General features: G+C 40.0%; 1 protein-coding gene across 1 annotated transcript in view; it reads left to right on the top strand.

Annotated features, from left to right (window-relative positions):
• Positions 1-290: 290 nt before the first annotated feature.
• Positions 291-13,854, top strand: part of LOC148673081 (uncharacterized) — a 45,688-nt gene continuing 32,124 nt past the window's right edge. The window contains exons 1-2 of the mRNA XM_088627275.1: positions 291-507; positions 1,264-1,437. Coding sequence (XP_088483401.1) covers positions 291-507; positions 1,264-1,437 — 391 coding nt within the window. The remainder of the gene's footprint in view (positions 508-1,263; positions 1,438-13,854) is intronic.

Raw genomic sequence — 13,854 nt, 5'->3', positions numbered from 1 at the left:
GAAATGGGGCAACTGCTCGCTACTCCCGCCCAGCGGATGCCCCAGAGAGGAACGGGGCGGCTCTGCGCCTGCGGCTGAGGACAGTGACGGGACAGCTTGCTGCAGTCCGGTGGAAACAGGTGCTTGCCTTCCGTCTGGGTACAGCGATGGTGCGCCACCCCTGCTACCTTGCACCCATCCAGGAGGACTGCATCCTGGGGCTGGACCTGCTGCAGCGGACGGGGGCCAGTTTGAGCTTGGGCTGGCAGGAGTTGGTGTGGCAAGGTGAGTGACTTCACCTGGTGGAAGGCATGCCCGGTGAAGGCCGAGGGATGCAGGGGGAAAAAGAGGCAGTGGCGGTGGCGGCGGCGGCGGCAGCGCCAGGGCGGTCCGGGCATGCGAGCCGGGGAGCGAGCGTGACGGATCCTGCCCCTGAGGCACCCGGGGGGCCAAACAAGGCGGTGGTGGCGGGGGCTGAGCGTTGTGTGGAAGCGAGCCGCACCGTTGAGGACCTCTACCAGCGAAGCTGCGAGGGCCTCGATCGGGACCAGCGGCAGCGGAGGACCTCTTTGCGGCGAGAGATGAGGACTGCAACCGCACTGCCCTGGTCCAACACGACATCAACACCGGCGATGCTCGGCCCATCCGCATCCCACCGGGACGCATGGCTCACGCCAAGCGGACCGCCGCCGAGGAAAAGATTTGGGAGATGGCTGCAGTGGGGGTGATTGAGCCCTCCGCGAGCCCGTGGTCGGCGCCAGCTGTACTGGTCTGAAAAAAAGATGGCTCGTGGAGGTTATGTGTGAACTACCGCAAGCTGAATGAGGTAATCCGGAAAGATTCCTACCCCCTGCCGAGGATAGATTTTCCATCGGCCAGGGCCTCTGGCAATTTACTGTCATGCCCTTTGGCCTGTGCAATGCCCCGGCGACTTTCGAGAGGTTGATGGAGAGGCTGCTGGCATCGGTCCCGCGGAACCAGTGTGTGCTGTATCTGGATGATCTGCTGGTTCATGCCCGGGGTTTCGACCAGGCCTTGACGAACCTCCAGGCGGTGCTGGCCTGCATCCGCCGTGCTAGCCTGAGGCTCAACCCCCGTAAGTGCGAACCCCCTGCGGCGGGAGGTGACCTTCCTGGGACATGTTGTTGGACCGCGAGGGGTGGCTACAGACCCAGGTAAGGTCGCTGCAGTGAGGGGTTGGCCGACTCCCCGCACCGTCGCGGAGCTGTGCAGCTTTCTGGGGCTGGCTTAGTATTACCGGAGGTTCATCCGGGACTTTGCCAGCATCACCGCCCTGCTGCACCGCCTCACCGACAAGGGCCGCTGTTTCGACTGGCTCGAGCTGTGAGACGACTTTCGGCCAGTTACATGAAGCTCTGGTGGGGGCCCCTGTGCTGGCCTACCCCGATCCGCGGTTACCGTATATCCTAGATACCGACGCGAGTGACTCGGTGGTGGGTGAGGTGTTGGCGCAGGAGAGTCCAGATGGGGAGCCTGTAGTTGCCTACTACAGTCGGGCTTTGATTAAGGCTGAACGGAACTACTGCGTGACCTGTCGTGGGAGGGGCCCGCTGAGGTCCTTGGGGTGGTGGGTGAGGTCTGCTACTGGGTCCGGTTGCGAACACGGGGGAAAGTGGTGGTCCTGCACTGAGACTGCCTGGCCCCCGACCGGGTCTGGGAGAAGGAGCCCCGTGGGAAGGCTCCGGAGGAGCAGCTGGGGCCAGAGCCGAACGACAATGGGGCATCCGCGGGTCACCAGCTGCTACCACGGTGCACCTAGGCGCTCATAGTACCGAGGAGCAGGCTGGGAGTTGTAGCCGGGGGAAGTCTGAGGGTCAGCACAATGACCAGCAGCTGACCCTGCATATGTAAATAGTATCATAGTAGTTTTAGTGTCCTGTGTAGCCTTATAAGTGTATAGCCTGTTGTTAAGTAATTACCACCCTAAATATGTGTACATGTTCCGTCAGTCTCCTCATGTGTATGTATATTCTGTGTTTGGTTTTTGTGTGGTTTCGTTAGGAGAATAAAGCAGTTGCTTGGTTTACTATCACGTCTCCACTTGTCCTTTGCCCTGAGGGAACCTGAAACGCTTCATAATTAATGTTGCTTCCACAACCCTATACAGTACGTATTAGACTCAGGGATTATTGGTCTACTATTATTTTGCTCAGTTTTGTCACCATTTTATGGATAGACTTTACATTAACAATTTTTCATACAGTGGGTGTTACTCTTGTCTTGGGAGCCTACTGGGAGACTTTTAGGGAATGAATAACAGTTTTAAGTAAAACTGAGAGACTTCCTGGATAGTTGTTCATCTTAAGTGTTTCTAATACCTGTAGTCCTGCTGTCTATTAATATTCTAATATTATTTCATACGGAAGTTTGTTGTTCCTCCTGCTCGGGCATATTGTCTGATCATTTACTGGTAAATACCTGAATTAAATATTAATTTAATACATCAATCATTTCCCTATCAGCATCTAAAGGTTTTCTATCTTTAACTTTTAGACATTTTATTTCATTATTAAATGTCTTTCATTATTTATGTTAGCTTCCATTACAATTTTCTTTTCTATTTCCCCCTTGGCCTTTTTAATATCCTCTTTAACTTCTGCAGTTCATTATAGTTTTTCCAATAACTAACTTTTATTCAATGCTTTATAAAGTGCATTCATTCTCCTTATTTTTTCTTTATTGATTTATTTGGTCATCTGCTTTACTAACTTTGATTTGCTTGTGAGATAAATTTGTTCAGTGCTTCATAAATACTAATAGCCGAGAATAAAACAGTCCAAAGGAGTCCAAGGCAAATCCAATGTTCCAATGTCCAAAACCGGGAGATCCATCCAGACAAAGACGAACAAAGTTAAAAGCCGGAGCGGAGTCTGGCAGAGGGTCGGAGGAATAAAAGGAGGGTCACAGGACCAGACGCTCCCAGTCCCGGACTCAGAGGGTCAGGATGCCATTGAAGCCGATACCGCCGAGTCACTCCTGGAACACAGATAGGCAGGCCTCCTGGCGTCCATCTTCCAAAGCAGAGCCCAGATTGCCAGGAACACTTGGCTTTTATAGGACGGGGGGCAGGTACCGGAGGCTGGTGCAGGAGATAAACACTAAACTAGGAAGGGCTGGAGCGTCCTTAAGAGGAGGGGTTTACGAGCATGACAACCTCCTTACTTACAACTTACATTCTTAGAACATGTAAAAATGTTTTGTGTATATGAGGGGCTTCTTTTTATTATTATCATATATCTATGAGGAAATATCTTTATTTTTCAATGTTCTAAAACTTACTCAGGTAAACCCAGTTAAACCCAAATTAATTGCTCATCCTTCCTTACTTAATATCCACTTATCAAACTATAGTAGGGAATCCTGAAAACTCACACCCACCATAATAAACTGAAGTGAAATAAATACACAAACATTAAATTGTGATGTCATGTGGGGCAGCCCACAGTAGGGACACAAGTTTTAGGTGGGCCCTGAGCACAAACACACCCAACACATAAGATTATTATGAAAATTGCTTTTTGTTTATAGATTATTTATAATAGTCTTGTCCTCTCATAAAAATAATCTTCTAACAGGACCTCAGGAAAAATAAACAGCCCACTCTGGGAAAGAATAAGACCCTTTCCCCAGGACTAATTAACTATGAAAACCCCTTCAACCTGAGCTGCAGAGGAAAAATATAAGTAGCAGTACAGTCCTTCAGCCAGAGTTGGAGAAAAATAATAGCAGCAGCAAACCAGACAAGAGACAAACTTAGTCTTGGTTTCTTCTCCCTGTCAACACCATCTCCTAACCCGATCAGTGCTCGATTTATCCTGTCTTAAGAAGGTTGCACAGCTGTTCCTGCTCCAGTGATTGCTGATATCCTGTCATAATGTCATACTGCTCATGATCTGCATGCCACCATCTTGGAAATGGGAAAGCTTTCAAAAAGAAAAATATAAACCACATGAAAAATCACACCTCCCAAGGTACATGCCTACGTGGCATCACAAAAGGATTCCTGACAGGGAACTGGCTTTATTTGCACGGTGATCAAATCTCACCTTATTTTTTTTGGCTCTGTCAGTTATCCAGCCAATATCACCCTGCAATTCACAACTGGCAACACACTGAAGCTAAGCAGGTATGAGCCTTGTCAGTACCTGAATGATAGACCTCCTGGGAACAATTAAGGTTGCTACATGAAGAGGTATTAGTTGAGCCAGCAGGGGGTGCTCACCCTGCAGTCTGTGTGTGTCCTAATGCCCCAGTAAAGTGACAGGGACACTATACTGTAAAAAGGCACCATCCTTTGGATGAAACCGAGGTGCCTTTCTCTTTATGGTAATCCTAGGGCATTTCTTGAAAAGAGTTGGGGTGTAACCCTGGTGTCCTGGCCAATTCCCTATAGGATTTAGCAATCATGGCCTCCTAAAAATCCCCTTCTATGAATTGGCTTCATCACTCTGTTCTTCTCCCCACTGATAGCTGGTGTGTAGTGAGCGTACTTGTGCACTATGGTGCCGTCGCATCGTTCAGGTGGATGCTTCGCATTGGTGGTGTTGAAGGGGAGTCCCAAATTCCTGTAAAGCACTTTGAGTGGAGTGTCCAGAAAAACACTATATAAGTGTAAGGAATTATTATTATTATTATTATTATTATTATTATTATTATTATTATTATTATTATTATTATTATTATTATTAGGCATCTCTCCTGCTCACCAATAAGCTTGTTGCAACCTTTTTTGATGTTTCTGTACTTAACATGACACATCACCCATAGTGCATACAGGAGGAATGTGTATCCATTACCATGGAACAAGTAATAGGTTTATTCCATGCTGAAGAGAGAAGAAAGAAAACACAACATTTCGGCTGTGGAGCCTTCTTCAGGTGTGAGAAAGACAGGCAGTTAGCAAAGGTAATGAAGTGGGAGAATAAAAGCTGGGAGAGGTAAGGAGTGAGGGGTGGGAGCAGGGGACAGAAAGAGAGGCCAGTCAGGTATTGTGAAGTCAGGATAGGTGTAGCAAAGTGTGAAATGAAACCTATAATGAATAGAGAGAATTTAGAAGAAAAGTAGTCTGTCGTTAAGAGAAGGGGGAAGGTGTGATCCTAGCTGCAGGATAATTTTAGTTTCTGTAGTCTTTCTGATGTATGAGTTTGGAAAACCATCTTTAAGAACACAGACGGAGAGATTAGTGTGATCATGGCCATCATGGTGAAGTGAGAAACAATGGGCTTGGAGAGATCTTTAATCTTCACAGCCCTAACATGTTCTCTGAAGAGGTCTCCAAGTCTCCTTCCTGTTTCCCCAATGTAGATGACTGGGCATTTACTGCAAGAGATACAGTAAATAAGGTTGCTGGAGGTACAAGATGCCATCTGGGTGATCCAGCCTTAAAAAAATGTTATTTTTGCCATCACAATGAGTATATATAGTTCTGAAGGTAGAAGATATCTAAATACACCTCACGATTCTCCGCCTTTAAACTTCAGAGAAGTTCTGCTTGGAAGAATTGTCTAGCATGTGTTTAATATTTTTATCACATTAATTTTAAATACACCACAAATCAGACACAAACACTAAAGCAAAACTTAAAATATTTTTTTAAGTTCCAACATCAAGTTTAGATACGTGCCTTTCACAAACCCCAGATAAACTCAAAATGTAAGATTAGTTTCTTTATTTAGTACTCACTACAGACATTAAATGTTACCACTTCCTTTGGTGTAACCTTTAGACAGCTAACGTCCTGTGTTGTTGTCAGTCTAATTAAAAATATCTATTCCTTGGGAATGGAAGGAATTTGTAGAGAATTAGTAATAGCTGACAAATGCTTGTGAAGTTTAGTGGTAATGTGATTATATGTCAATGAATAAAATAAACAGTATGTGAAATTAGAACATGCAAGCACACACATATACTGTACAGATTATTTTTACTATTTGAGTTTAAACAGTTGGCTGATTAATTTTCTTGCTCACAAAGCAGCAATATGCTAAAAGTGATGAAAGTGGTGCTACCTTAATTACTGGTATTTAATTACTGGTATTTAATTATTAGAGATGATGGGAATAATCTTACCTATAAGCAAACTCAAGCCACCAGTTACACAGGGAAGTATATCAGTGAATTAAGCTCCATCAGACTAACAACAGTAATTTTAACAAGTCTGCCTAGTGGGGGCTATCTAGTGGGTTAGGCTCTGGCTCATCATGACCTTGTGTTGGACTACATGATTATTGAAAATAGATGGATGCTCAATGGCTAAAAATATATGCACTGGACAGGTGTGGGGGAGTTGTCTGTTTGGATGTGCCTGATTAAGTATGGATTTATTTTGACCGTCAATCAGTCATGTCGCCATTTAAGCAGAAATCCTCTTCTTATTTAAGCAGCTCTCTTTCAGAAGTGCTAAGATATTTTTGATTTACTAGCATGTCTAAAAATCCTTATTTTGTAAGTGTCATTGTGCGTGCTTTATGTGATGGCTGGTCCCTTGCTCAAGGATCAAAACATACATTACTTATACGTTTTTGCATTCATTAAGTCGAAATAAAAATCAATTAAAAAGTGTCTAAACATACCACTCTTTTTGTTTTAAGAGTAGCAGCCCATGTCATCTTATACAAAATCTAATATTTTATACTGCCCATATTTAGTAACTCTTATAAGCAGGATATTAAGTGTGACAAAATAATATACAAATGCGTTGATTACACCCCCAAGCCACCAGTGGCAGATGAATTAGTCACACCCATGGCTAATCTAATTTTGCATTTTTATACTGTGCAATGTTCTTCTTTCCATGCAGGAGCAAATGCTTTTAATTGATGACTGAGTATGACTTCAGTTTGAGACATGTGTTGCTATAAACGTTCCATAGGCTCCAGGGTCTCAGAAAAGCCACATTTGTGACAGGGGGACAGGCAGCTGACTTCCATTAAAATTAGAGCAACTGGTATCTCCTGACATTTGGTACCAACATGCTTTTACATGTGGAAATTATGTGATGTTTAACAAACAGAATTTGTTCTCTAATTCACATTCACTTGAGAAACAAGATAAAACACCTTATTATCTAACATCCTGTGGCTACATTATCCACATGTTTATTTAGGCTCAAATAGGTGTTTAAATGTTTAAAAACAGGATCTCACACTGCAGGTAGTAGGGAACATTAATGTCCCTTTTTAGTGCTCTATAGTAAATTCTTTATGCGACTCTGTAGCATACAGTAACACAGTTCTAGACAACAGATTATGAAAAAAGAAATAAAGAACATTAAATGTACCAATATCATAGTGGTGTCTCAGAAAAAAGCATGTTTCCTCCAAACAAAATCTATGGATTCAGAACTATTCAGCTATAAATGTGTAATGATGTCCATTTTACTGTTGCTGTTTACTGTGCGGAACTTGCAGTTGAGTAATGTAGTGCTGAAAGAATTAGATTAGCCATTACAGGATCAGACTACTATCACTTAACTATGACTGATGGCAGGGTATTTTCTATTGTAGCTTGTTTTTTAAACAATGTGATAAGAAAAGCAGTGAAGCCTGAAGGATGTTGTATTCCTGTAATGTTTAAGGGAAGATAAAGATGGTGAATTTAATTAGCCTTTGACTTAACATAGAACTACAAACAATGACCCCAAACAAATGTTGTGGAAGATACCATAAAAATGTATCTAGTTAAAAAAAGGCTTAAAAACATGAATGGAACAACTACACAAGATTTTAGAACACAATTGCAGTTTTTTGTTGAGTAACTACACATGTATACAGTATAAAGTTACAGTATATGTATCCTTGAAGGTGATTTTGTAAAGTGCTTGGGTGCTTAATTAAAAGCCTGAAGTAGAAATGAAATTGCTATTACATTTTAGATAAACCCAAGGTTGCACGTTAGAATACATAGTCACGTGACATAATATTTGAATGAATAGTTTTTTGTTTTATGAAGGTGAAATATATTATTTAATTTTGCAATTAGCAAATTAGCTTTTAAACATTATTTCCCCGGCAATACCATTCTCCATTTAGAAATTTGGTTTCCTTCACGTGCTCCGGTTTCTTTCTAATGTCCAAAGACATACTGGTTGCCTTATTGGCTTCTGGAAAAATCGGCCCTGGTGTGAGTGTGTATCTGTGTGTGCTCTGCAATGGGCTGGCTTCCTGTCCAGGGTTTATTCTTCCTTGCTTCTGTTTAGGCTTACTGGGACAGACCCTGGCTGCCCTGTGACCCTGTATTGGATAACGTTGTTAGAAAATGGATATATGATATAAAAAATATGTTCTCATTGGCCTGGTAGTTTCTTATATACTGTGACATTACTAAATAAAAATGAAGAAATAAATTGAGAAAGAACTATTTGAAGGACAAGCCTTACATTATTATTTGAGCTCAGGGTTGCCTCTTTAGCATCGTGACAGGGGCATAGATGGTTTTGGGGAATGCAGGTTGCCCTTTACATTTTTACAGTTTTGCTGTGGATTATTTTCAGCACTAAAGAGCATCACAATGTCAAAAAGTAGTATGCTGTTAGAATTTGACACATATACAATGAATCGTGATCTTTTAAAACCTGTTGCACCATTTTAATCTCATCTGGTGAAACACTCTTTGCCAAACCAAAACTAATATAGCCTACAACAAACAAGACTTAATGTCATACAATGCCAAAGAAAACACCTGCCATGTTAATCTCAAAAAGTACCACAAATTATGTGTTCTAGGGAGAAGGGAAACTACTGTATATTTTCAGATTTTAATATATGATCTACAACAATACAATAGCTGACTAATATTGTGGGGCCATTTTAGGCACAAACTGTGTACAATTAACAATAGTTAGGAAATACTGACAGGTTAATGGGTTCAAAATCACTGCAATCAGTAGTATAAGTAGTAAATGCAACATTAAAGCAAGGCATTGCCAAAGTTTTTGCATCAGCACTGTCATCAGCTAAGCTCTCTCAATGGTGGCTACCATAAAATGAAAATAACTTGCTAATTAAAGTATTAGCTTACTATAGCCCCTGACTCCATCTTTATTACTGCTATTTAATGCTGCCCATCACATCATTGCAATACGATTTCACCTTCTTATCTGGTATTGGTATTTATTGCATTTTATTCAATGGTACCTTTTTACAGTACAGTGTCTCCATCGCTATACTGGGGCCTTGGGACCCACTAACACCTCTTCCAGGAGCAACCTTAGTTTTTTCCAGGAGGTCTCCCATCCAGGTACTAACCAGGCTCACACCTGCTTAGCTTCAGTGGGTTACTAGTTGTGAGTTGCAGGGTAATATGTCTGCTGGCTCATATTAGACTATATACGAGTCAAATAATAGGTTTATTCCATGCTGAAAAGAGAAGAAAGAAAACACAACGTTTCAACCGTGGAGCCTTCTTTATATACAGGTATGAGTCATAGTCATTAGACTCACATTAGTTAAACACATTCTGTGTTTTCACTTGAAGTCCCATGAACTTTTAACGCCATTGATCCTATACTTTACTCAGTGGCATTCCTCCTTTCCTATGTGTCTAACTCCTTAACTCAATATCCTTTACTGCTAGATGGTATTAACTCTGCACTGCATTAGCATTGTACATCTAACATACTTTCTGTATGCCTGCCTCATTGATTTTGTTTCTGTCATTGCATTATTTTTCTGTCTTCCCTGTATTTGTCCTGAATATTTTGTTTTTACTTTATGTATTGTTGCACACTATTAAAGTTAACTGCCAAGCAAATTAGTACTAATATTTAATAGAAAGCAGCAATGTATGAAAATTGTAGAATACCATTCAGTGAGAGGATTTCATGATGCACATACTGAATTTGTTCACATCCACATCCTAGAAAAACAACCAATACATTCATCTGCAAGATAGTATTGGCTGACGATTGACTGACGATTGTAGAGAGAAACCAGGCACTTAGAATGATTAGTGCTGGAACATCACAGCAGTTAGTTGCACATCGTTTTAATGTCCCCCCAGCAACCATTTTTCATAGGTTAAACTGTATTGAGTGGCTGGTAGAGTTAATGATTATCCTTCTCCAACCTCACATGTCAGCAAAGCATGACAGGTTTAGAACACATGTTCTTATCACCTTTGCAACTGGTTTGACCAAAGCAAATACAGTCATTATGACTTGAAACAAGCCAAGTTATCACAGAACTATGGTTTGTGGTGTTACAGGATATATCATGGCTAAATTGTGTCCAGGAATTTTGGGCCGGAAATGGCCATATACACTGACTGCAGAAGATGAAAGGATGTAATGTTCTGAAAATGTTCTGTCCAGAGTTTTACTGACGAACAATCCTGTATCTAATACCAAGAAGAACAGCAATTTGTATTTACAGTATCTATATTGCTGAATGAAAGTAATGCTGAATGCTTAGAGGAATAAGTATTATAGTTGAGAGTGCATTTATTTGTGATTTCTCATCAGATAATCACAATATGGACAATTTCTTGCCACCAGTTATTTTTCCAGTATACCATTAGTGCAGCCTGGCGGACAAGAACCATATATTTGCATATATTAAAAAAAAAACCTTTTAAAATCAACTTCTTGAGGATTGCAGAACTAATTTCTAAGCTAACCGTGGCATATGTCATCAATACTCAAACCTGCTTCAGTTTTCCTACTCATAAATTGCTGTGACAGTTACTGTATCCACACTTGGTCATCAATTTTTTTATATCAGCCCCCTACTTTAAAGATCATAATTTAATAAAAAATGATAGGCATTAATGTAGTGACAATATCACTCAAATAAGATGAAATGGGGTTCCTGTATCTCTGTCCACCAGTTTTAAATTTCAAACTGCAAAAATATTTCAGGCATCTGACTGTACATTTGAAAGGTATTATCCATGGTATAAAAGTTAGTAATTTTTCCAAAAAAGTGTTCCTCTAAAGCAAAATGAGGTATCAAAGATGATGAAATTGTGGAAAAAATTACATCCAGTATCAGTGACACATCGTGATGTGTCAGATGAAAATTTTTAACCAAACCTGGTATTTATCAAGATAAAAACAAGAATAGTTGGTGGTAGAGGCAAGTGCATCAATACATGTTACCGACCCATAATTTCACTAAATTATCTTAGAGAAAAAGCTCAAACAATGAGCTTTGTTGTATATTATGTGTTTCTTTGTCTTACTCTGTGCTGTGCCAGCCTGCCCCAACAAGGAGCCAACCTTCAGCTCCTTTAGCAAACCACCCGTAATGGCTACATGGACATACAGTTTTAATTGTTTTCAGCATACTGCACTACTTGGACATCATATATTGCATACACCATGGACACATAGCAGCTCGATTCATATTGAGTTTTATTCAATTTCTATCTAATTTTGTGATTTTTGTGATTCTTGTGATTTTTGTGAGCTCGCAGAAAAGAGATTTCATTGTCAGCAACTACTGCTGCATGCTGTATTGTTGTGCATTTGATAAATAAACTTTGATTTGATTTGATTTTGATTTGCTGTAACATTAGATTCGCTATTCCTATGCTATTCCCTGTTGCAGATGCTGACACAAAGGTTTGCAAGGGGGGTGGGTTGCTAAGCTGCAATCAGTTGCCCAAGGTTTTTTCCTCTAAAACAAATTGTAATTCATTTGTTTTTATCTGCATAATGTTGTCTTGTATGAATATATTAGAAGGATGTTAAAAAGGTAATGAACACGATGTGAGAGAAGGTGCATGTCCTTTAGGGCAGTCCAGGATTATTGGACAATAGAGGGAGAACAAGATTTCCTTCTGTTTTTCTTTTTTTTCCAATCAAAGTAGTCTGCAAGCTTAAAGAAAGACAAGAAGGTTGGGAATCCTTTAGTTAATGGGTTGTCCTGTACGGATGTCATTGCGCTGTGTTATAGTGTGGGTGAGCTCAAAAAGAGCAAAATTGTGGTAGGTTCGGATGCCGATGAAACTGTATCTGGCAAATTTCTGTTCAACTGGTATGAAGGTTTCCAAGAAGAAGATTCAGAAACATTTTTAGAAAACATGTTTCAGGGTACCATATAACAACAACAACAACAACAACAACAACAACAACAATAATAATAATAATAATAATAATAATAATAATAATAATAATAATAATAATAATAATAATAATAATAAAAATAATAATAATAACAGGTTAATAAACCAGTAAATAATTTACATAAACCACAAAGGAGTTGCACATATTTTTTTCTTTGTTTTTTACATCATTTAGATAACAGTGTTAGTGCCTCATTTAGTGTTATGTTAGTGCTTTACTAGATTTCAGTTCACAACAATAGATCTGACCTGGAACCTGTCAAAACCTTTACAGTTCTGGTGATAATTGTATCCCAAGCTTTATTTCTAATGCATGCAATAGTGGGATTCTTACTTAACTGTGTTCTAAGATTATGGCCTTGTTACTTTATGTTAAAATTATGGCCTTATTACTTTAGGGTGTGAATAGTTACTTATGTAAACAAGACTTTATGGAAAGTAAGAGGAAAACAGCATTTCAGACTATGTTAAGGAAACAAAGTACTAAATATTGAAATGATGACAGGTGATTGAGGAAGTAAATAGTTTCACATCAGAGGTTTGAAAGCACTGCTGGGTGTTATAGTTGAATACATTAAATAAGTAAGGCAGCTGTACTTTGGAATATCAAAACCCTGCACTGGACCTACAAGCCTGTTATTGAATCTTTTTCCAATTTATCATCTTTCTGTAGATTTAGATTTAAAATCGATTACATAGGTTTAAACATTGTATACTCCCTTCAGACAAGCCTCAGAGGTCAACATCATTTCCATCTAAAAATATTGAGCATGCCTGTAATATCATAAAGTATGTGTTATTTTTCTGAAACAGAAATGAATTGTTGGGATAGAGTTGAAGTCTAGTAAGCAAAAAGATGGGGCATAGAAAGCAGTATGCTAAAAGTATCATTTTAAATTAGAATGTGGCATCTATAGGATTCAAATCATGTGTTTTGTGGTACTGTATTTGCTGCAGTAGTTTTCATGGATACATAATAACTGACATTAAAAAAGTGAAGTGTGTTGTTATTATAAATTATAAATTTTTGCTTTTAATTCAGCTTTTAAACCAGGAAATGTTCTGTGGTGGGGAAAAAGTGAAAGTGTTACAGCAAATGAAAAAATGCAAAGTGAAATGAAGAATAAAAATGGCCTAGTATCATTCATAATCCCCATCCACCTGTGGTAATGGAGACAGGAAAAGAAAGAGTGAGTTCATTTATATCAGGAGAAGCACATGATTTCCTTTTCTGGGCTGGTGTATATTTTGTTTGTCAAGCTGCCAGTTAGTAGCTACTTCTGCTTACATATCAACATGGTCTTTGAAAGACCAGTATCCCTAAGGGTACTTAAGCAGGGGTCTGTTGATGTAGTACAGGACAGTCTGTAATCACAGAGACAGATTGATACACCATTTCCCTGAAAGGTGTAATTGTAGAGCTATTTGAGATAATGTGAAGAAATATCAGCATATACTCATCAGCCCTCACAGTCTGGAAGTAAGACGAGAGCAGGCAGGTTGAGTTCTGGCTCAGTGCTACAGTGTCTGAAGCTCTCTCCTGACAGAATATATTTAGACTCTGATAGTATTGTGGGTAAGGTTATAATCTAGGAACCCATTTTGCTAATGACTTCTGAGTTCTCTGCTTTATATTCAATTTATAGAAACCATTCAATATCATGGAAAAAAACAGCTCAAACCCTTATTCAGAATCAATTTTGGAGCAGTTTAGAAAAACTATATGTTTAGTGATATCCATCTCTGCTCTTCCTCATCAGTTTCCTGTGCAGACGAGGATTGGATTTTTTT

Source organism: Lepisosteus platostomus, chromosome 4 (assembly GCF_059453375.1).
Source record: "Lepisosteus platostomus isolate fLepPlt1 chromosome 4, fLepPlt1.hap1, whole genome shotgun sequence".
Classification (NCBI taxonomy): Eukaryota; Metazoa; Chordata; class Actinopteri; order Semionotiformes; family Lepisosteidae; genus Lepisosteus; species Lepisosteus platostomus.
This window is presented reverse-complemented; position numbering and strand designations above follow the sequence as displayed.